The sequence below is a fragment of the Petromyzon marinus genome, chromosome 3 (genome assembly GCF_048934315.1).
Source record: "Petromyzon marinus isolate PM22_M1 ecotype Great Lakes invasive population chromosome 3, UKy_Petmar_22M1.pri1.0, whole genome shotgun sequence".
NCBI lineage: Eukaryota > Metazoa > Chordata > Hyperoartia > Petromyzontiformes > Petromyzontidae > Petromyzon > Petromyzon marinus.
This window is the reverse complement of record NC_133669.1, coordinates 7,496,030-7,521,087: the sequence shown is the minus strand read 5'-3', so window position 1 is coordinate 7,521,087 and position 25,058 is coordinate 7,496,030. Positions and strand designations below refer to the sequence as shown.

The window sequence follows — 25,058 nt, the reverse complement described above, 5'->3', positions numbered from 1 at the left end:
TGGTGGGAGGGCGGAGCTGAGACAGCAGAGGAATCGATTCTTTATTGCGGTAACGGTTTAGTGACTAAGTCGGTTGGAATCGATTGTAATTATCGGAGAAGGGGCCCGGGGGGGGTCACGTGACGCGGCGGGTAGGAGTGGACGGCGTTGCCAGATCAGAGGTTTTTTGGTTTTTCCCCCCTCTGTTATTTGTCATTTTATTAAATTGTGACTTCAAACTTTCTTTGACTGCAGGAATTCATATTCTGTGGTTCTTTCGGTAAGGTCACGTAAATAGAAAATATAATAAAAAGTATTGTTTTTTTTATAATTTTTATTTTATTTTCTATCTCCGTGACTTTATACCTAAAGAACCATAGAACATGTAATTTAGTTGTTAATTCAATCGTTCGTAGAATATTTCTCAAACCTGCTTTTAAAGCGAGGGATACATTTAGTAATCACGGTTCATTTGTGTGTGTGTGTGGGGGGGTGGTGGTGACACGCGACTGGTAATCGTCAGGTTAGCGGGCTGGGGGGCTCAGTGGCATGTACGGTGCCGTATGTTGAACTTCTTTCGCACCGTACGTCGCCAAGCCGTGCCAAATCGAGGGGTTGGGGAAGGAGAGACATTTAAACACAAAAGGTATCGCTTGATGATGCCAGTCCCGCGCCGTGTGGCCCCATTCAGCTGCTGGGCGCGCGGTTCGCGATTTGCAATCAAATCGCATCAATCCATTTGCCTAATTACACTCCAGCACAAGTAGCAACGTGCACACAATGCCATCACCGTGCACGACATCTGATTTCAGTTGATTCTTGTTTCGTTGTTTAACAATTGTCGATAATTAAGTTCAATTTTCAGATTTTTTTTTTATTTTATTTTAGCCAGGTCGGGAATTCAAAGAGACCACCACCAGGATATTACAGAAGGGGGGCACTTGCAAGAGTGGCCTGCGATCACCCAGGTCATATGACATTGATACTGGCAGGAACCTCCTGGTTATTACACCAGCAGCCCACAGGGGATTATTGTGTGCATCCAAAATTGGGAGGGGTGGGCTGGGTGGGGAGGGGAGGGGCTGGGTGGGGGATGGGAGGGGTGGGGCTGGGTGGGGCTGGGTGGGGAGGGGCTGGTCACCCCGTGGTGCCCTTATAAAACTCAACGTTTAACCTACTCACGCCGGCTTGTGCCCGCCCGCCCTCACAGTCGGGCATATTGTGTGGAATACACCACGTGGTGCCGCCGTTGACCCTGGCCATTGACCGAGCAACCCAACGTTCCTACCAGCTCCCTCCGCAGGAATGTGTTTTAAGTCGGCACCGTAACATGGAGGGCTACAGAGGCTTCCCATGGATAAACAAGCACAATAATATAAAAAATAGTAATTGTTTATTCAGGTAATAAGAGCCCATTGAAGCCAATAAAATATTTTGCAAAGAGACTTTATTTTCAAGACATGATGTGACATTTGTCATGTTTCATTTTCTAATTTGGGATTATCGTTACCCTGTCTTCAATTGGCTATTGTTTGTGCTCAAACACAGACCTTGCTGATTATTTTATTAACAGTGTGTTCATTGCAAAGATGCAACTTATTGCCACTTAAAAAAAAGACTCAGGATAAATACATGAACATATATGTTGTTGAAAAATAAGTGCATTTACAATGGAGTGGATGGAGAGATATTTTTTATTCAAATAAAAGTACTTTTTCTGACTGGAAATCCAGTGTTTTAACAGCACAATATGAGGTTGAATGTGTTTTATAAAATATGCATATCCTGCAATGTAACCTAACTTGTATTCTAAACCATGATGGTTGCTATTTCAATATGTGCTATGTTAAGGGCGCCAGACACGGCAAGAAAATAACAGGCATGGCAATTAACATCGACAAAAAAATCCTCTGAAAATAAATGTGCATAATATTCCTAAATTTCCTCCATTGTTATGTGTGTCTTGCGGGGAAAATATTAGTAATGTATCAATTAACCTCAGCCCTTTCCAGCGATTTCATTAATTGTTAGATCAAAGTATCAATTATTTTAACTTTTTTGTTGAATTTTTTTGTATCATTGGATAGTTTATCTTTTTTTTATTTTGGACACTTTAACGTGTGTACAAAGCTCGTAGTTTATATACCTTAGTTATTTCTGTAGAGATAACAATATTTGTAGAACAAAACCTTTTATTTCATTTGGATTTTTGAACATTCATAATGTGGTTTTCTCAGATGTCACTTGTTTTACTTTATGTACACTAGAAGTGCTGTATATCTAACCCGCAATAACTTACTGAATACAGTTCTGCAATGTTACCCTCTAACTTTGTCTAATAACCAGCTGTATTCGAGAATTCATATCAATCAGTATGAGGCGATTTGCTTGTATACCGCAGTAATAGGAGGTTTTTTTACAATGTGTTTTGCATTCTAAACAAAGGTAAAACAAAAAAAATCACCGTTCATTTCTCTTTATCTCTAACATAAATTATGTGAAGCTTCTGCTTTATATGTAATCTGAATCAGAAAGGGTTTTATTCGCCATGAAAGTTCACACAGACACGGAATTTACTTTGGCAGGATGGTGCATACATTCAACATATAGAAATCAAAAATCCGAAATAAGTGGTAAACAAGTCTTACTATAATAAGGGTTCAAAGTCTAACTAACACCAAGGGGCTAAAGTATATAAAATTGAATAAATATAGAATATAAAATAGCTAAAAGATACAATCTTAAAATACATAAATAAAAATACAAATAGGGTAACATAGTTAATATTGGCAAGGTGTAATTTTGTAGATAAAATGTTAAAGTTAGTGTAAGTCCTTGTCCTTGCTTAAGAGGCCAGCAGCAGATGGGAAGAAACTGTTTTTGTGGCGTGAGGTTTTGGTCCTGATGGACCGCAGCCTTCTGCCGGAGGGGAGTAGCTGGAACAGAGAGTGTCCAGGGTGGGAGGAATCGGCCACAATCTTCCTCGCTCGCCTCATGGTCCTCGTGGTGTGCAGGTCCTCGAGGGTTGGTAGATTGCAGGCAATTCACCTTCTCAGCAGTGTGGATGATACGCTGCAGTCTGCTCTTGTCCTTGGCAGTGGCAGCATCGTACCAGACGGTTATGGAGGAGGTGAGGATGGATTCAATGATTGCTGTATAGAATTGCACCATCATTGTCTTTGGCAGGTTGAATTTCTTCAGCTGCCTTAGGAAGTACATCCTCTGTTGTGCTCTCTTGGTGAGGGAGCTGATGTTCAGTTCCCACTTGAGGTCCCGGGAGAGAATAGTGCCCAGGAAGTGGAAGGACTCTACAATTTTAATGTTGCAGTGTCTAGATCTGATTAAAAAAAAATATATGTAAATAGTATCACTGCAGAATTAGCGTAAACTTATTTAACCTTGCTTTACATAACCCTGTACCAACACGGATAGTCTGGGGCGAAGATGTTCTCAGTAAACTATAACGTTGAACCAACAACTTTGGCATGCGGTTGGAAGCGTTAGACCAGCGTTGGACGAACGTTGGTCCAACGTTCCGTATTCTCTGGGTTGTTAAGAGGGCTCCGAATTGGAAGGTTGTGAATCCAAATACAGGAGGTTGAATCGATCCATCATCCCCAAGTGGTGGACAAAATAGGTACCACTTTGTGGGAAATGAACCCTTTTCACCACTGGCTCAGAACTGAAAATGGAAATTAGCACAGTCCCATTCATTGTTAGGGTAGAAAACACTTTGTCTTGGCTGCAATGTAGAAGGCTGCACATAAACACGGATGCTATGAAAGTAAATGGGTTCTCCAAACTTTTTCCCCCAATTTTTTTTTTACCACGCTGAAAGTGATGTTCACATGTCGTCCAAGTATTGTTTAAATACTGTAGTCCAAAGCCATATAAATTCTCAACCGCAATGAATCTTTGCACCCGATTTATGTGCACTGTATCACACGGCAACTGCGTCATACTCCATTTGCGACCCACTTCACCATTCACAAAGTCCACGACTTAGCATTCACAAAGTCCACCATTCACAAAGTCCACGACTTTGTGAATGGTATGATACGACACTGTATAATATGTAATGACATTTATCTTCATACTGTGTCAGTTTTCCATAACTTTTAAAATGTATTTGAAATGTTTATTGAATAATGTTTGTACTCTGCTGTACTTCCAGTTCCAATAAGATTTTTTTTTAAACAAAAACTCTATTTTATTTTACCAGATAAGGCCCACTGAGCTGTATAGCTCTTTTTCTGAAGCGACCTGGCCATCAATGATAGCTTAAACTGATTGGCTTATCACGTGGACATACACAAACTGTATACAGACTTATAATCTCTATTACCTATTACACTTGTAAGGCACACGCCCTAAGTCACGCAAGCAAAAATGAAAAAGTTAAGAAAACTAAGATAATCTTATCGAATAAACCTCATGTAAATTTTGATTTAAAGCTTTCGTGACTGCAGTAATTCATATTCTTAGTTTCTTCGGTAATGGGTAATGCGGCTTTTCTGTATGTAGATCTTTAGTTTTAGTTTTACTTCGTTATTGTTTCAAAAGTAACAAATGAATAAAAATGTATATAAGCCATGATAGTCACGATATAATAAAACGGTATTTTGCAAAAAATGAACAATATTGTCGAGGACCTTATATCGTACGGTTATATCGTACGATTATATTGTAGTATCACCATTCGCAGCAACCATGGTTGTAACTTAATAACTCACTTTCTGGGTCTGATGTGAAACCGTTTATAATTTCAAACTTTCTTTGCAAAGTAAAATATAACAGTTATAGCAATTGGAAATACCGATGTTTATTGGGCATGGAAATATACTTTAAAAAAACATTTACAAGTGTAATTACGTTGTGGTGCATTAGACTAACATCAACTTTTTCGAAATGGACACAAAACAAATTGAATGCAAATTACATGTTAACATTACTTAAAATTGTTACTTTACTTGGCATAACTGAACCCTATATTTGAATATTGTAAATACACCATTTGAATGGAATCGCACACAGTTCTGTAAGCATTCGTACTATAACTACACACAAAGGGTTTTTTTTGTTGCATTTGTAATACAATACAGTACACAACGCCATCCCACTGATGTGTATAACAAACATTTTTTTAAACAAATTTGAGAAGCGCATATAAACTGTAATAAGAAAAAATTACTGAAATTCTCATAATAATATAATGTACTGTCAAAATAACGATGATAATATAATGGCAATTATTTACCGAAGAAAAACCTCACCAGATATTAAAGACTCTTTTTCAGAAAACTCCTGCACTGAAATATTTAAACAATACCGTTATACTCTTTGGTTCTTTCGGTAAAGTCACCTAACTTAACTTTACCGAAATAACCAAGGAGTATGGATTCCTGCAGTCACGAAAGCTTCAAATCAAGATTCAATTATTTACCCAAGGTAGAGCAGCATGGTGCACCGCACTGTGACAATGGTGACTGGATTTGCATTCTTGAGCACTGTGAACATCAGTGGAAAAATTACATCCCGATCCAGTCCAGGTACCTCCCCCTTCAACAACCCACACAGACCAGCTTGGTACTTGTCAAACACCCCTCATAAGCAAAACAGCGTGGGGAGGCCTTCATCCAACTGGGGTGAAAACAGGATGAACACAAAAGCAATGCCCTATTATAGTTAAATTATGCCGTCGAGTAGCTCATGCAGGATTAGTTTTCTTATCCTGGACTACACGATATTTGCATATTATAAGCAACAACAACATTCCACGCGCTCTTATTTTAGACTCAACGTAGGTAGAGTGATCATTAGTTGTAAGAGGGTCAACTCATTCGGGAGTTTATCGACTTTTAAATCACCCCTTAAAGTGTGTTCTCGAAATAACGTGGGCGGATGTACCGCGTGCTGCATATCACAGGGGGTTTAGCGGGGGGGGGGGGGGCTATCCCAAAAATCAAAATAAACAAAACAACTACTAATATATGCCAAGTGAGATCATTAACATCCCGCCACCGTGGTGCCCCCAATGACAAAATGGATATTGGAGCTACAGAATCCGTGCATGCATATGTATTTCGATTTAAAGCTTTCGTGACTGCAAGGATTCGTCTTCTTTGGTTCTTTCGGTAAAGTCACGTAGAATGAGAATAAAATAATAAATTGATAAAATAAAATAACACAATAATATTCTCACGACGTTTCGGCCACAACACAAGCGGCCTTCATCAGGTGAATGGACGAGACTGTCTGGAGGACAGCGCTGGAGTGAAAAAGACACGCTCAGATCACGACCTTTAAGCTGTGTGAGAAGAAACAAAGCGCCTTGACAAAGAAATTAGCATTGAATTTAGCATTGAAATGGCTTTAACTTAGCTATTTCAATGCTAAATTCTATGCTAATTCCTTTGTCAAGGGGTTCCTCTGCGGATGTGTATGCTTTAACTTTAACATAGCCATTTCTGTGATCAGTCACAAGCTAATCACTCAGCCATTTCAATGCTAAATTCAATGCGAATTGCTTTGTTAAGGCGCTTTGCTTCTTCTCACACAGCTTAAAGGTCGCGATCTGAGCGTGGCTTTTTCACTCCAGCGCTGTCCTCCAGACAGTCTCGTCCCTTCACCTGATGAAGGCCGCTTGTGTTGTGGCCGAAACGTCGTGAGAATATTATTGTGTTATTTTATTTTATCAATTTATTATTTTATTCTCATTCTACGTGACTTTACCGAAAGAACCAAAGATGCATATGTATATTTATTCCTTGTTATGTTTAAAACATAAATAGCATTGCAAGCTGGTATTCATAGAAATAATGGGGTTTTGTTAAGAATAAAAAAATACAATACTGTATACGGGGGAATCTCACCCCTACATTAGCCCAGTATTTAGAAGACCAACTGTACTAAGCAAAACATGCAAATAATTATCGCACGCCAACACCAGGACGATACGTGATTAATGCGTCTGCCTGAACACGTCGGAGGAGGCATCATTTCGCCTATAAAATAAACACATTGCAATGTCCACATTGTAATAAGTTCTTATCAAAACTATAATTTTACGAGATACTTCCGTATTTAAAACCACAATGTATGTAGCAAGCAGGGACCGCACATACATACACTTAACCAAGCATTTTATATTCTTAGCTCTTTCGGTAAAGTCACGTTGAAGGGAAACAATAACGTCGTGAGAATTTTTATTGTTTTATATATATTTTATTATTTTATTGTTTCCCTTCAACGTGACTTTACCGAAAGAGCTAAGAATATGAATTGCTGCAGTCACGAAAGCTTTAAATCAAAATTCAATCATTTTATATTATTGTACAAACATTTCATCCAAATATGAGCATGCTAATTTCACGCAATCAAGGTCCTGTACATATATGCAGAGGGAAAAACTTGGTATATAATTCCAGTTCGAAAATGTATGCGATAATTAGGTTATCGCTTAAGTACCTTTTTGGTTATCAAGATAAGATCTATTAAATAAACAATGAAATTGAAACAAGTAGCTACAGTCACTGATACATTGTCGTCATATTCACATTCACCCCACTCAGTCGGGCAATTGGTTGGTCTTGAGTTCTGAGCGATTTGAAAGGCACCATCGAAAGAATAAATGGGCCAGAGGAAGACAGCAGAAGCATATGCGACGACAGCAAATGCCGCAAATCCCAACATGATTTTGTCCACGGGAGGGTCAAATCTGTGAATTGGCCATTTGACTATGGCCACAACTATTGCCAAAAAAGACCCGATGAAGCAGAGGCAGTAGACAGCCATGGACCACTCCTTTGCGGGCGTCGTGTTGTACACGTCTTTATCATCGACCACCAAGAAGATGAGGATAGCAATGAAGGCTTCCACGATCTTGAGGATGCCCGGGATGGTGGACATGAAGCCGTTCATCTCGTCGGCAGTGTGACGTGCGACTCCCACCTCCGCGGCGTACACAAGGGTCGTCAGGCAGGAGGCCACCGTGGTCCCGATCCTGAAACCCTTGACTTCGCCGGTGACTTGAGTTCCATTGAGGGAGAACACCGGGTACAAGATGGAGACGAGGAGTAGCATTATGCAGCAGCACGTCGAGATGGTGATGGTGAGGTCGCTCCAGGAGAAGGGCAGTTTCTTGTAGAGTCTCGATATCTCGACGATCATCACGATCGTGCTCAGGATGAAGCAGATGCACCACACGGCCATGCAGAAGTGTCCGTAGTTGTGCTCGCCCCAGCCGCCCTTGTGGACCAGCAGGCTGAAGGCTGTGCACGTTCCAGCCATCTCCAGAATCCTCAGCACCCACAAGGCTACTTGCGACATTTTTGAACGTAAATAATTTCCAACGCCACGAGATGAGGTAACAGGTGCTCCGCTTCGTTTCAGGCGTCGTTGACGTTTGCGTGATTAAATATGGGAGGTGGAGAAATGGGGTTTTGTGTGCCTTGAATGCGGTATATTGCTATGCACTGATAACGTGTGACAGCGGGATTGGTAGACAAGCAATCAGTGGTGGACCTTGCACCGTGTGCGCTGCAATATAAGCAACGTGTTATTTTCGTCTCGGTGGTAAGTTAGCATTCATTGTTTGACAAACGTTGATTTGGCAGATGCAGGTTCCCCCAAGCCTGTGATCCGTGGAACACTTGTGGGTCAGTAAAACCCTGCCTGGTAAGTGGTCAGTGGAACTGTTGCAGATTATTACTTTCACCAAACACCATACATTGGTCCGTGAAAGTATTTTGAGGGTTGACAGTGGTCGCGCGGGTCCAGGAACGTTGGGAACCACCGCATTAGGCCACCAGACGGTGTTATCTAAACCAGTGCTTCTCAACTGTATGTAGCAGGCGCGTAGATGTGGCTTTTTCGGAATGCTAGAAAATAACTTCACCGTTCGCAAACTAGGGACAGACGGACGGACCCTCCTCCGTGCCGTTCAGTGGCCGATCCAGGCCTGCCACCCTGTCACCTGCCCACCCTCTTCCTCTCAATTGGTGGTGGCGCGGTACGGCAGCAGCAACCGTGAGTCTCCACCCCCGGGCCCCCTCAGCTCCCTCGGTCCCACATGCTCAGTTGGGATATGTTTGGCTCCGTGTTGCGCGGAGATTGACCGAGCTTGAAATGGTGCGTTGCTCTGCACCATTAAAGCTTGCTGCCTTCATGGAACAGTCCAATGTAGAGAACATCTTGCAATGCAAACTCGCCGGATATCATCCTTTACAGCAGTGGTTATTGACCTTTACTGCAGCCTTGGGGCCGTCCATAAATGACGTCACGTACCTGGGGGGGGGGGTGTTTGAGAAATGTGACGTCACATCAAAATGTGCAACTTTAAATATAAACACGTTCTACGTAATTAAATATATTGTACTTTTTAATAAATGTTTTCTCCTACAACATCAGAGTGCAGCGCCACATTAAATACGCACTACAATTACAATGGTTTAATGCGATTTTATTACGTTCACTCAACCCACCTATTCATTAATTCACTCCTGAAAGCCAGAATGTCCTCCCCTCCACAAAATGTAACCTTTCCAGCCCACTAACCGAATCATTCACCTCCTTCCCAGCCACACCCAGTGTCATTTATGGGCCGTCCATAAATGACGTCACAAAGGTCTGCACCCACCCCCCCAAAACATATTTCCATTAAAAAAAAATGCTTCAAATCGCTTTAAACTATTGTCATTGTAGTGCGTATTTAATGTGGCCCTGCACTGATGTTGTAGGCGAAAACATGTATTAAAAAGGGAGGCGTTGGAAAGCTGAAATTTTGCATAAAATTCACTTGAAAATATTAATCGTCTAACTAAAACTGCAGATGTTCGGAATATGATATTGAAATTCTCTTATAATTATCATATATTAAAATAATTATAACTATAAAAAAATACTTGAAACGTTGTAGTAGAATGAAGCAAAATGGAGACTACAATTATAACAATCACATTCATTCCACAGAATGAAAAGCCCTGGTAGAATCAAAATCAAAATGTTTAATAACTAAATTTAAGTTTCTCCATTCTCCGATGGAGAAGCAAAATGCTCCTCCATGGAATAAAAGGTGACCTTAGTAAATTTAAATAATCAAATAGTTAATAATGAAAATGTATCAAAATTGTTTATAACAATTCTATTTAATTAAGTAGAACGTGTTGTTTATATTTAAAGTTGCGCATTTTTATGTGACGCCACATTTCTCAACCCCCCCCCCCCCCCCCAGGTGCGTGACGTCGTTTATAGACGGCCCCTTACCATCATCAGCCATGGGCAATCCACTGCTGGATGAATGCCTTCCCAACCCATCACACCATGCCTCGTGGTCCTACGAGGCAATCAATACACCCAGCACCGGCACATGAGCCGATTTCATCGCTCCGTGCCATGTACGTGCGTTGAACTTCTTTCGCACAGTACGTAGCGAACCGCGCCAATCGGAGTTCCATATTCACGGCGGACGTCCTCTCGGGTGTGATCTCTGATTTGGCTCCCACTCTGTTGTTAGTCTCGACCCACCTGCCATCATCCATTTTCAAACATTTTTTTCAACTCCCCCCCACCACAACCCCCAACATTTCCAATAAACACAACACACCCATGTCCAGTTAACTTGGGTCGTTGGGACTAATGTTGCCCCAACGATTCCATCCACGTGCATGATTACTGGCTAGGCACACTCCATCGCCACAGACAACGTTTTCCTGAGTAAACACACGTAAATGTGGTCGTTACTGTTGTAGTCGTGGTGGTTAAATGTAGTAGGTCAAATTTTGATTTAAAGCTTTCGTGACTGCAGTAATTCATATTCTGTTTTATATATTTTTTATTATTTTGTTGTTTCCCTTCAACGTGACTTTACCGAAAGAACTAAGAATATGTAGTACGGTTAACATCGCCAGTGGCACCACAGTTGGAGGTGAGATGTCCATACATTTGCAAAAGTGGCACAGCTGGAATAAACTTGAGAAAAAGACAACCCGAAAAATTTCAATACTACACGATTATGAAATAAACCTTTATTTAAAAGTGCTCATAAACACGAACAGTACATTGGTATAGTGACATGAAATACTGTAATTACAATATCTACATGAAATAGAAGAAACGCTGTATTATTTACAAATATTAAGATTGTAAGTGCTGCAAATATAAAGAATTCATTCAATCAACGTGCACCAATTATCACCGTTGGAAAATAATGCTCCCCACAAATATTAATTCTCTGCAGCAATGCCAACCAGTGTATAACCCTGAGAAAACATTAACTCTTAAAAGGGTGTAAGTGGAACAACACTCACGGTACAGCATCTCAAACCACAGAAGACACTCAACTTATCACGCATCAATAATACCTCATTAATCTCCGGGTAAGGATAATAATACATGTGCAATATGTGAACATCAGACACCGAGAGGTAATTATTGCCGACGTTTTCACATTTGACGAGAGCAGGTGTAACAGTGACAGGAGATGTTTGGGCATGAACAGTTTGTTTTATTACTGTATTGGGTAACTTCCTCGGTCAACATTTTAATATCACCCTATCACCCTCAGAACTAACACACACTGGGTGTCTGTCATTTTGACGGTAATTATCTAGTTTAAGAAAACATGGTTTTTATTTATGGAACAAGTCGATGGCTCTACACGTATGCAAAATGGAATTAACCATCTCAGCGGGGAAGCTAACAGGCAGGTTATATAACAGTACACGTCCGTTACGAGAATTTCTCCCTTACTATTAAGGGGGAGATTACAAAACAAAATTGGTTAAATTTAAATAAAACGCCCCTTTGTGATTACCTGCAAATAATTACCTGCAAATGACTGAATCGGGATTACAGTGAGGGAAAAAAGTATTTGATCCCTTGCTGCTTTTGTGCGTTTGCCCACTGACAAATAAATGATCAGTCTACTATCATTTTAATGGTAGGTTTATTTGAACAGTGAGTGACAGAATAACAACAAAAAAATCCATAAAAACGCATGTCAAAAATGTTATAAATTGATTTGCATTTTAATGTGGGAAATTAGTATTTGACCCCCTCTCAATCAGAAAGATTTATGGCTCCCAGGTCTCTTTTATACAGGTAACGAGCTGAGATTAGGAGTACACTCTTAAAGGGAGTGCTCCTAATCTCAGCTTGTTACCTGTATTCCAAACTCTCCACCATGGCCAAGACCAAAGAGCTCTCCAAGGATGTCAGGGACAAGATTGTAGACCTACACAAGGCTGGAATGGGCTACAAGGCTGGAATGGGCTACAAGACCATTGCCAAGCAGCTTGGTGAGAAGGTGACAACAATTGGTGCGATTATTCGCAAATGGAAGAAACACAAAAGAACTGTCAATCTCCCTCGGCCTGGGGCTCCATGCAATATCTCACCTCGTGGAGTTGCAATGATCATGAGAACGGTGAGGAATCAGCCCAGAACTACACGGGAGGATCTTGTCAATGATCTCAAGGCAGCTGGGACCATAGTCACCAAGAAAACAATTGGTAACACACTACGCCGTGAAGGACTGAAATCCTGCAGCGCCCGCAAGGTCCCCCTGCTCAAGAAAGCATGCCCGTCTGAAGTTTGCCAATGGACATCTGAATGGTTCAGAGGACAACTGGGTGAAAGTGTTGTGGTCAGATGAGACCAAAATGGAGCTCTTTGGCATCAAGTCAACTCGCCGTGTTTGGAGGAGGAATGCTGCCTATGACCCCAAGAACACCATCCCCACCGTCAAACATGGAGGTGGAAACATTATGCTTTGAGGGTGTTTTTCTGCTAAGGGGACAGGACAACTTCACCGCATCAAAGGGACGATGGACGGGGCCATGTACCGTCAAATCTTGGGTGAGAACCTCCTTCCCTCAGCCAGGGCATTGAAAATGGGTCGTGTATGGGTATTCCAGCATGACAATGACCCAAAATACACGGCCAAGGCAACAAAGGAGTGGCTCAAGAAGACGCACATGAAGGTCCTGGAGTGGCCTAGCCAGTCTCCAGACCTTAATCCCATAGAAAATCTGTGGAGGGAGCTGAAGGTTCAAGTTGCCAAACGTCAGCCTCGAAACCTTAATGACTTGGAGAAGATCTGCAAAGAGGAGTGGGACAAAATCCCTCCTGAGATGTGTGAAAACCTGGTGGCCAACTACAAGAAACGTCTGACCTCTGTGATTGCCAACAAGGGTTTTGCCACCAAGTATTAAGTCATGTTTTGCAGAGGGGTCAAATACTTATTTCCCTCATTAAAATGCAATCAATTTATAACATTTTTGACATGCGTTTTTCTGGATTTTTGTTGTTATTCTGTCTCTCACTGTTCAAATAAACCTACCATTAAAATTATAGATTGATCATTTCTTTGTCAGTGGTCAAACGTACAAAATCAGCAGGGGATCAAATACTTTTTTCCCTCACTGTACACATCGTAATCTTCGCCCCCTACTGGCAGACTGAGGCCCGCTTGCGCACGTAGACGCAGGGTCCCCTTGTGCACGTAGACGCAGGGTCTCCTTTTGCCGCCACAAGGGCAGCTGCCACTGGGGGCGCAATTAGAATGTTTGAGATGAGATACAAGGCGCTTTGAGTTGCCGAAGCATTTATGCAACGTCATATGAATTCAAAAAAACAAATCTTATTATCATTACCCACGTCTTTAAAGTGTCTGCAATGTTACGTCCAAAATCATGGAACTCACCCTCGGCAGAGTGCTCGACACAATAAAAAGGGTGGCGAGCTCAATTCTCAGAATGGATAACATGTGCCAATTTGTACAGCGTCAACATTCGTCATGGTTCTCAGATTGATTTTCAGGTTGTACGCGCGTTTGGCATAATATATCCGACGTTTGAGAGATCGTAGGCTGCTCAGTAACGCTTCCTGAAGAAGCTCTCAGCACGTGGAGCGAAACGTCGGACGTCGTTCCGAACATGCGGTATGACCCCGAAAACACGTCGCAGAGCCACACAGCACAAACCATAAAAACCTATGCAGTAACAGTAGTCATTGAAGGAATGTGGAATTTGAACCACCGTCTCGGGGCCAACACCAAAGTTGAGCACTGCCCCACCAAGTTCATTTGAGTCGAGATGCGATTGGACCCGACAGGTAAAAATAAGATAAGGCAGGCGCTCGGCTCGCGCTAAGCTGTGCAACGCGGTAAAAAAAGGCTCAACACACTGATTTGCAATGGGGGGGGGGGGGGGGGGTGGTCCGTTATCAATCCATCCCGCGTGTCTTGCACTAAAATAAATGTCTCACTGTGCGGAATTGCTTCACGTGTGGCCACCGACCCAACCAACAGTGTGAGGACTAACGCCGCCCCGACTCTCGTTCAATGAAAAGTTGAATTCGAAGGGAGATGGCACGCCTTAAAACAAGAAAAAAATATCTCTGATAACTCATTGATCCTTGCATGGACTTCCTTGCATGGACTTCCTTGCCTAGACCGTTAAATAGAAACACATACAACTAGAACACAAATAAGATGGATTGTAAAACAAAAATGGATTTAAATCAAATCTTCCCACCTAATCACCTATTAAAGAGTATATAATTGGTTACTGGGATTAAATGGGTATATTTATGTAAAACGTCGAAAATATTAACCGCAAGGGGTCGATATATACAAAATAAATAAACAAATCACGTGCTCTTTTGATAACCTGTTTTCAAACAGCTGACGTTTGCCCCCAATAGTGTACGTTGCACGGCGTTTGTATATATGCACAGGTACAGTATACACAGCATACTTTTTTTTACAGCGCCTCTGCCAGACCACTGCTATGTGACGGCCTCACCATGCCATGTCGGTCTTGGGGATCATTGGACCACGCGCTGCAGCACGCTGGCTGGAGTGGACTGGTGAAGAGGGACGCCCAGGACCGGTTCAAGATATCACTCTCCCCCTGATGATGGTCGCGATTGGAAATCGCACGCGGGTCCGCCGCCGGGTCGACAGCGCAGCGCGCGGCTGACCGCTGTGCCACTTACTCCACCCCCGACGGTGCATCTACGTGTGTACGAGGCCCAGTCAAAAGAGTTTGCAGACTTTACGGCCACCAAAGCCAAGATCCCAATTGAATGTGCTTCGTATTACATTTCACCGCGTAGCACACGTACAATGTAACGCGCGAAAGACTGCGCATGCGAAATATGGCACCGCTCGGCGGACAGACGCTGTAGCCGAGGGGGTGGGTCGAGGACATTGCATTGTAAACAGAGGCGGAATTATGAAGCTATGTCCGTCCCTCAACGAGGCTGCAGCACGTTCTATCTCGACAGCTGCAGCTGCTCCACACAGAACATCCCCACCCCCAATCGCTGCCCCCCCCCCCCCCAACTCCTTTCATGCCCCACAGTTTCCCCCCCCAGATTATAAAAGAGCAGTGCCACCCACCGCACACCCACATGCTAGATCTGTCCAAAAAAACACTCCCAGGATGTGACCATGTGCATATGTCAACCACAATAAATTAAATTACACAAACAACACAATTCTACGTGTATAAAAACAAAATATTTTAAACATAATGTCGACGTGGTCAATCAAACGAGTACAACTTTGACGGAAGTCGACAGTGGTTATACTGGTCCCTGCCATAGGAATGAGGAATTTACGCCACTGCCTCAGGGACATCGATGGAGATAAAACCGTGAATTGCTCATTTGACTATACGGATGGCAAACAAAATATAAAGATCCCCCATATAGCCTGCACATACTGTTGGGGAAAGTGCTGTTAGTGAGCACCTATGAAGGCCGACACAGCGCACGAAGGGGTGGGTGGCCAACATCACGCCTTGCCGCCTTTGTCTCCCTAGTGGTAATGTTTACGCACCACACCAGGTACTCATTTGAGGCCGAGTCGACCTAGGGGAGGCCCATGACTGGTTCAGATAATCGTTACTGGTGTTTGTGGCCGTGAGCAGGAATTGAATTCGGGCTGCTTGGTTTTGTAATGCACACACACACACACGTGGGCACAGCTCTCCAAATAAAACCAGACGTTTTATTTTGGCTGCTGTCACTCTACCCTCTCAACTTTCCCAATGACTTTGCCTTCGTAATTTGGCAAAACGGCGTTGTCGTCTCTTACTTCCTCGAACACAAGCCCACAGTCGAACTCGCCGCTGGCTCTCCTGAAATAATACCTGCACGCAACACAAGAGGGCACTTGAACCAACAGCAACCTGTTCATTCGGCACTGCCTCCGGGATTAGTTTCAGCATTCAAACTGCTGCTCAGCAGATTTGAGATTTGTTAACTTAACACTTATCCGATCATTACTATAACCTAGGCCAAACAATTAATTACGGAGAATTTACATTTCTTGTACCAGGAATTTTTGTATCTATTGGAGATTAACCTTGATGAGAACAACACAAGGAATATCAGCAGAGGACAGGTTCACCGTGAATCATAAAACACATTGGCCGAGTATTTGGATCCCTCAAATGGCTACCAATCATGCCCCACATCAAATACAAGGTAACCTTCACCATCTTGGACATTTTGCCTCTCACCCTGCTCTACTCTCCCTTCATGTGCTCTCCACTGAGGCGCCTCGGTGGCAAGATGTTAACATCTCGAATAGTATACAGGTCGTGGGTTCGATCACAACCCTGTTGCCTCTATATTTGGAGTTTGCACGTTCTCTCTCTCTCTCCCCATGGTCGCGTGGATTTTTCTCAGGGTCCTCCGGGTTTTCCCTCCACATTTAGAATCCACACGCATGAGGAGTATTTGGCAGCGACTATAAATTTCCACGCGATAAGCCACTTCATTGGGCAATCATGTGTGGCCAGGTCACTTCTGAAAAAGAGCTTTATAGCTCAGTGGGCTATACAGTTTACTTTTATTTTAACTACCAAAGCCTTCTGTTATACCCACCGGACAACCTCCGTTCAGTGTCCGGTTGCTCCTTCACTGCTCTCCTTGTTTTCTGGAATTTCCTACCTCCGGCCACCTGCGCTGCTGAGACCATTTCCTTTTTCAAGTACAGGACCAATCACAAAGTCTCTTTTCTCTCCCTGGGTTGCTTTTATTCACACCTTTATCATTTTCCACTATGCCCTGCAGTCCCTTTTCCAAAGCGAAACGTTGGACATCGTACCGAACAACCTGCAGTACAGGCCGCAAACACATGGGGAGAGCTGCACACCACAGCTTCGAAACCTACGCAGAGGCAGACTTTCCTTTTGTTATTCTTGGTTCTTTCGGTAAAGTCACGTAGAAGGGAAACAATAAAATAATAAAAATATAAAACAATAAAATTCTCACGACGTTTCGACTTCAACACAAGCAATCATCATCAGGTGTGAAAACCACAATAAGAAAATTTGAAAAAAGTGGCGTTTTTTTAACGTTAGCACCACGGAGAGAGATTTGAAAGTTTGTTCAGATGGACGAGTCCATCTATGTTAGGAAAAGAGGAGGGGGGAGACGAAAAATAATGGATGCGGTCTGAAAGCCACCTTAAGCGTGATCAATAAATTAAGACCCGAAATGATTTATCAAATCCTTCCAATGATTGCTAAGCCAGAATCCATCTTCTCGGTTGAAATTGTCTCTGTGTTTGTATATGTGGATAGCCTCATGAACGAATCTCTCATGGTAGCCAGATGGCTTGCAAAGAACCTCTGTCTTGGAGAAGTCAATGTCATGTGAACCTACTGAATTATAACAGTGATCTGCCACGGCCGAGGTGTTGGTCCTACCGTGTTTCAGGTCTGCTTTGTGTTCACGAATGAGGGTCCGAAACATGTCATTTGGTTTCTCCAATGTAACTACTACCACAGAGGCAACTTAGTTTGTAGATGCCAGGGTACTGTATGTCCAGAATCACATCTTTTACAGACGGAACCAGATCACGGATTTTATGTAATGTGTTGAATCGGACCTGGATCTTGTGTTTATTCAAGATTTTGGAGATCTTTTTTGTGATCCCCGCAATGTAGGGTAAAGTGATGGTTTTGAAAGGCTCCTCAAGAGGGTCCTTCTTCATGGTTGGAGTGATAGCTTTGCGGATTGTGTAGTCGGAATAACCATTAGCCTTACGAGCTTGGTGTACGTGCTTGAGTTCACTGGCTATGTGTTCCTAGTCGGATATGCACCACCACCATCCATCCCAGAAGAATTCCCTCATCAAGACTCTGCACCATAGAGCCCAATGCATATCTGACCAGGAACACATAGCCAGTGAACTCAAGCACGTACACCAAGCTCTTAAGGCTAATGGTTATTCCGACTACACAATCCGCAAAGCTATCACTCCAACCATGAAGAAGGACCCTCTTGAGGAGCCTTTCAAAACCATCACTTTACCCTACATTGCGGGGATCACAAAAAAGATCTCAAAAATCTTGAATAAACACAAGATCCAGGTCCGATTCAACACATTTAATAAAATCCGTGATCTGGTTCCATCTGTAAAATATGTGATTCCGGACATACAGTACCCTGGCGTTTACAAACTAAGTTGCCTCTGTGGTAGTAGTTACATTGGAGAAACCAAACGACATGTTTCGGACCCTCATTCGTGAACACAAAGCAGACCTGAAACACGGTAGGACCAACACCTCGGCCGTGGCAGATCACTGTTATAATTCAGTAGGTTCACATGACATTGACTTCTCCAAGACAGAGGTTCTTTGCAAGCCATCTGGCTACCATGAGAGATTCGTTCATGAGGCTATCCACATATACAAACACAGAGACAATTTCAACCGAGAAGATGGATTCTGGCTTAGCAATCATTGGAAGGATTTGATAAACCATTTCGGGTCTTAATTAATTGATCACGCTTAAGGTGGCTTTCAGACCGCATCCATTATTTTTCGTCTTCCCTCTCCTCTTTTCCGAACATAGATGGACTCGACCATCTGAACAAACTGTCAAATCGCTCTCCGTGGTGCAAACGTTAAAAATTAATCGCCACATTTTTCAAATTTTCTTGTTGTGGTTTTCACACCTGATGATGATTGCTTGTGTTGCAGTCGAAACGTAGTGAGACTTTTATTGTTTTATATTTTTATTATTTTATTGTTTCCCTTCTACGTGACTTTGCCGAAAGAACCAAGAATATGAATCCCTGCAGTCACGAAAGCTTTAAATCAAAATTTTCCTTTTGTTGTTACGTTGAATTAACCTGTGAAATGTTATCAAACGTCAGACACAAACACCTTCCCCCTGAACCGTTTAAGTTTGCGAGTTCATCAAACACTCATCTCTCGTTTAATTGCGGATGCGTCTGCGTGGACGGTACCTGTAGGTGCCCTTTTTGCCGAGCATCTCCTTGAAGTGGGCCAGCGTTAGAGCTCTCTCCGTCACCGTTGTACGATACGGGATGGGCTCGCCGCAGAAATAGTAAGCCACCGCGGTGCCCTGTGAAGGCAACCGGCTGGACAGCGGCCTTTTTGCTTTGCACCTGAAACGATCGCAAACGACACAGTGCCATCGGGCCTTTCAGAGCGATTTCGAAAACAGGAGGAGCAGTAAGCCACGGGCACTAGGCATGCAATGATTCACCTCCCACCCACGGTGGCGAGATGTGAACTCCTTCGCCTGGTATGCAAGAGGTCGTGGGTTCGATCCTGACCCTTAACCCTTTATATCTGGAGTTTGCATGGATATTCATATTCTTGTTTCTTTCGGTAAAGTCACGTAAAAGGGAAACAATAAAATAATAAAAATATAAAACATCATTTTATTGTTTCCCTTTTACGTGACTTTACCGAAAGAACCAAGAATATGAATCCCTGTGGTCACGAAAGCTTTAAATCAAAAGTATTTGGGATACTATAAATTTCCACATGATCAGCCACTTCGTTGAGATATAATTTGTGGTTGCTTTTGAAATTAGCTATATAGCTCAGTGGGCCTTATCCGGTGAACTAAAAAGTTTAGTTTAGTGTAGGTAGATTCGATTTCATTTTTCGATTTAAAGCTTTCGTGACTGCAAGGATTCATCATCTTTGGTTCTTTCAGTAAAAATCACGTAGAATGAGAATCAAATAATAAATTAATAAAATAAAATAACACAATAAAATTCTCACGGCGTTTCGACCACAACACAAGTGGCCTTCTTCAGGTGAAAGGAACAGACCTGTCGGGACGACAGAGCTTCAAAGATTCGATTGTCATAATTCGGGGCCACACTGATATTCAACACAGAACACCCCTCCATCCGGCGTCCTAATAGTCGCAGCAGCTTCCGGGTCTGACGAACAACCTATTATTCACAGCCCTGTTCCTCCCATTATTCGCGATTATTTTAACATTTTTCACACAAGTCTTTGCGGAACAGCATCCTATATTATCTGTGATTTTTTTTTTCGTGGATAAGAGGAGCTGTGTAGCAAAAAAAAAACCATCCTGTTCAATCCATGTATATCCTGTTCAATCAGGGTTATTGTATTATGTTGAACTTCTTTCGCAACGTATGTAGCCAACCGTGCCAATTGGAGGGGCGGGGGAAGCACAAACAAAATGAACACAAAAAACAGTTCTAAAGTTCATGGATCCTATAATCGGCAGATGATTCCACAGATAATAGGATCCATGAAATGGGACACCAAAATTACCGCGGACAACAAGGAGTTCTGTGCTGGGTTTTTTTTGTTTTATTATCGGAAACGTAGCACCTCCAGTGGCTACATGGGTCACGAGAGGTAACTGTATGACTTACGAATTTTGTATAATTCTCCTGTATACAATTCCATTGCATGTAATCCGGGCATAAAAATTCACATGAATGGATGAATCTTTACATGACTAATGGGACCCATGTCGCACAGCGCTACGAACCCCGCGTGAACTGAGATCGATTCTCGGACAAGGCTAACATTGGTGGCGAGTCGAATCTGAACCGGTCCCTCACCAACCCACACTGGCCAGCGCGGTGAAGTATGGTCACTCGTTTTATCTGAAAATTATGTTGTTTTTGCCATACAGACGGACCCACATCATTTAGAATAACAGCAGCTCTCGGTTTCAACGGGCACGTGGCTCTTCGAGCACTACATCCTACTCACGCGTGTGAGGCTTTGGGGTTCCCGCCAGATTCCCTCTTTCCGCCGAGCTGTGGGAGCCAAACATGTGCGCCATCCAGGTCGGACTCCAGGGGGGGCAGGCAGGATGCCGCTGCCGCCGCTGCCGCCGCCGTCGTCTCTGTGAAGGCCCCGCCGCTTTCCTCGTCCTCGCGAGACGTGTTCTCCAGGGGCGTCCTGGGGAACCAGCCCTGCGGCGCGTCTCTGCAAAGTTTAAAGGGTGCAGCCCAACAATGACTTTCCCATTCCACTGCTGGTGGAAGAGCCTCCACGAGAGAATGCTCTAGAGAGCCCATTTTAAGAGGTAAATTCAGTCTTAGAAGAGGTGGGAGAGACTCAAACTCCACCCTTCTCTCTCTCTCTCTGTGTGCTTGCCAATGGACTAACTTGGTGCATATATTTATGCCACTTGGTGGTTACATCGAACCGGCAACCTCTGGATTGCAAGTCCGGTGTGCTGACCATTACAACACTGTGGCAGAATCCCAGACACAACCTATACATTCAAAATTACCATCCTGAGGTGACTGGCTGGTGCAAGTGTCAAACACAATGAGCCAACACTCTGAATCTAGGTTTTAGTCACTCACCCATGATTAAATTGGGTTCTCAAGTGTAGCGAGTTTATGATCTCAGCCTGGTAACTGATGACTTTACGCAAAAAAAGTATACATTTGGTTCCTCTCTGAAATTGGCAAAAAATAATCCAACTCTTGAGACTGACTATAGCAGGACACATGGGAAATTGTAACGCCTCCAGTGTGGATTAAAAAAGGTTGCTTGAAGAGATCTCCGAAGTAGTTCTGAGCTATTCCTTTCCATGGGTCGAACACTAATCACGAGTTGAAGCAACAGTTCTGTGAGAATTCTAAAGAGACACTTTGTCTCGAGATGTGAAATGAGTAGTAATCAAAATTATTAGAAACAGCAGCAGAGCAGATTTCTACAGCACATACACCCACTCATATCTCCATGCCTTGACCGGAGCAACACACAGCATCTTAGAGCTCTGGATAGACACCGTTTCATCATATGACACTGGTAGCACTACTGTAATAACTTAGCATTTCCCCCAAATAATATAATCGCTTTCAAAGAGTGAACCATTGTAGACTGCGCTCCTTCAATGAAGGAATAGCAAAACTACACAAACTCTCCCCTGAAGCCCTCTAATGGCTAGCAATCCTCAACAATGGCATTTAGCTACTGAATAAATTGCCATATGGAAGAGACTCATCTCTTTCTAAACACGGTTGATATATCTGTTTTTCTGTCTGTAACATGGAGGTACTAAAACTATCACCTCGATGATCCAATTTGGAGTCAACCTGCAGTATAAAGTTACGTCGCCATTAAGGACCAACTCTCTTGAAAACAGGCCAAGTAGATCTAAGGGTCACCTAAAATTCGGGATGACCAAGCTAGAGTAAAAAAAAAGTGCTATTTGCAAAGAACGTATTTTACCCTGACAGCTACCCGTCGGCTTCTGTGGTGCGAATGAAATACTTCCGAAGACAAATGCACATGAGAAAGCGAAAACGTAGACCGTACGTCGGCCCAGCCTGTTGGGACTGCTGCTGTGACACAGCTAGCGCACCTGCACCGCAGGCGCTCAGCCAGCTCGTCCGGCAGGCCCACGCTGTCGATGCCCGTGCGAGGATCGCTCGCGACCCGGCAGGCGTCAGCCCCGGCCTTGTACCGCACTCGCCTCGTGGCCTCCATCTCCATCTGCTGCAGGGACCGCCCGCTGTGGCCTCCTCCGCCGCCACCCTGGTGGTGGTGGTGGTGGTGATGATGGTGGTGGTGGTGGTGGTGCATGTGCTGCGAGACCTGCCTGTAGTGGAACGAGTGCACTGTGCTGACGCTAAGAGACGACTGTATGCGGGGAGGGGAGCGTGCAGTGGGGGACTCAGGGAGGGTCTGGTTTGTGGGGGCCCCTGCTTGAGCCACGTTATTACGAGCCCCCCGGGGCCGCTCAGGGCCACCGCCGGCGTGAGGCAGTTGGCACACCATCGTTCGTGTCACGTGCCCGTCGAGAATGCTCTCGGTGCACTCGTCGTCGCCGTCGTCGTCTTGCGGAACGTTTTGCGGAAGCGTCGCCCTGCCATCGGAATGGGCGGAGGTTCCTCGGGAGGAATGCGTGGGCTGGGAAGAGCTTACAGGGTGGCGGGCCATGTCCATGGGGCTTCCTGTTCCATCCGCCCACTCGCCTTCCTGCAGCAGCACAGAACAGGTGATGGGCTTAAGCTGAAAATTCTCAACCCACTAATATCATCAACGAGCAAGGCACACGGCACTCGGTGGCGCATAGTGAATGGGAGTGGAACCTGAACTTGATAGCACTGGGTGTGCGTGGTACGAGCATGTCCAAGTTATGCCAGCGTGGGGTCGTCATCATACGGGTGATGTTCCACTGGCTATTTGCCAAGCTGAGGCTGAAGCAAAACGTGAAAATCTGGCCTCACTTTATATCCGAATCTGGCTCTCTGTGCCAAACAGGGCCACGAGGCTGAGTTAATTATTTTCGCCCTTCGAAAAACAATTAGCGGCACGGCTCGGGTATCTGCAAAGGAAAAACAAACTTGGACCTCCTGAGCTGCGGCCACATTGTTACGCGACTGTGCAGTGGAAAAGAAGTAGGAGTTAATTTGAGTGCAATTTAATGACCAATGCTGCAGCTATAGAGCGTGCATCTGGTTCCAACTGCATTCGAGCCCACGGGTTGGAGAGGTAAAAATGGACAGCGGGCCCCACTTTCATTCCTTGGACTGACTGGGGCCCATGCCAGCCATGCTACGCGGCTAACGGTGACGCTGGGTGCTACTGGGTGGTGGTACTGAATGATGGTGGTGCTGGCTGGCGATGGCTGGTGCTGAGTGAAGCTAGACACTGGGTCGCATTGATTGCTGGGTGGCACGTGGATACTCACTGCCTGCTGCTCCTCCAGGCCCCACTGGAGCCTCCGATCCCTCTGTAGGCGCTCCAGCCGAGCGGTCAGCTCCGCGGCAAACCTCGCCGGGTTCATCACGGCGTCCTTCATCACCTGCCGGGCCCTCTGGGCAAAGTGGTGTCATCACCTCGGTTACAGCAGTTCGTGTTTATAATGGGTCCCAGATATGACATCATTACCATTTTATATCCACACCACACCACCCATGCAGCACATCCCGAGATACCCTGAAGCAGTGGACTCCTTCTAGCAGCTGTCCCACAAAGACAACGATCCCCCATGTAGCCTTTAACAGACTGTTGGGGCAAGTTCTCTAAGCCAGCACCTATGTAGGCCACCACGGCACCTGAGTGGATAGCAAACACCACGCCTGGCCACCTTTGGCTCCCCAGTGCTGATGTTTACACACTGCACCAAGTACACATTTAAGGCCGAGTAGACCTCGAGGAGGCTCTGGATCAGTTCAAATATTCTCCGCTGTTATTGATCGCGAGTGGGAATCGAACTTGGGTCTGCCAGGTTCATAGTGCAGTGCGCTAACCACTGAACAACCACTCGCCACTCACAAACCTCACACCCCCACACAAGCATGCACACACTGTTTAGTGCACGTGTATGTCGTGCACAAAAACATTCTACTCCCAATGTTGCAACACCGTGACCCGTTACGATCGTCTCTGGTTAAGAGATCAAAGGGTGGCCTCTAACCTGCAATAGTCACTTAAAAGGCCGTCAAAGTGCCTGCCATAACTCTGCAGGCCTTCTCAGGCTGTTGGAAAGGTGCTCTGTCGTTTACAACACTGCTCGACTGCACAGTAGAGGCCGCTTTAGGGACTGCTTTATCACACACGGCTGGGATCGCAAAACGCTTTAGCGGCAAGCAGAGACAAACTTAAAAGGTGCAGATTCAGACGGGGGGGGGGGATCTATGGCAAGTCTGTCGTGTGTCATGGCGCAAACGTCGCATTGTTCAGGCGGCCACGTTTGGCATTTTACTCGGCTCTTCGCTCACTTCAAAGTGGGAAAACTGAATATTGCAATTTTACTTTAGGAATGTGCTGGAGTCTTTTGTTCAC

The 25,058-nt window shown here is 44.2% G+C and overlaps 2 protein-coding genes across 2 annotated transcripts in view; both read right to left on the bottom strand.

Annotated features, from left to right (window-relative positions):
* Positions 1-6,678: 6,678 nt before the first annotated feature.
* On the bottom strand, positions 6,679-10,164 carry LOC116958575 (myeloid-associated differentiation marker homolog). Its single transcript, XM_032981290.2, has one exon. The coding sequence runs from the start codon at positions 8,305-8,307 to the stop codon at positions 7,432-7,434; it is 876 nt and encodes a 291-aa protein (XP_032837181.1). The 5' UTR covers positions 8,308-10,164; the 3' UTR covers positions 6,679-7,431.
* Positions 10,165-10,988: 824 nt separating this feature from the next.
* LOC116952891 (axin-1-like) overlaps positions 10,989-25,058 on the bottom strand; it is a 29,247-nt gene continuing 15,177 nt past the window's right edge. Inside the window, exons 6-10 of the mRNA XM_076073459.1 lie at positions 23,962-24,087; positions 22,630-23,246; positions 21,018-21,236; positions 19,250-19,411; positions 10,989-16,136 (exon numbers count right to left, since the gene is read on the bottom strand). Coding sequence (XP_075929574.1) covers positions 16,010-16,136; positions 19,250-19,411; positions 21,018-21,236; positions 22,630-23,246; positions 23,962-24,087 — 1,251 coding nt within the window. The 3' untranslated portion in view covers positions 10,989-16,009. The remainder of the gene's footprint in view (positions 16,137-19,249; positions 19,412-21,017; positions 21,237-22,629; positions 23,247-23,961; positions 24,088-25,058) is intronic.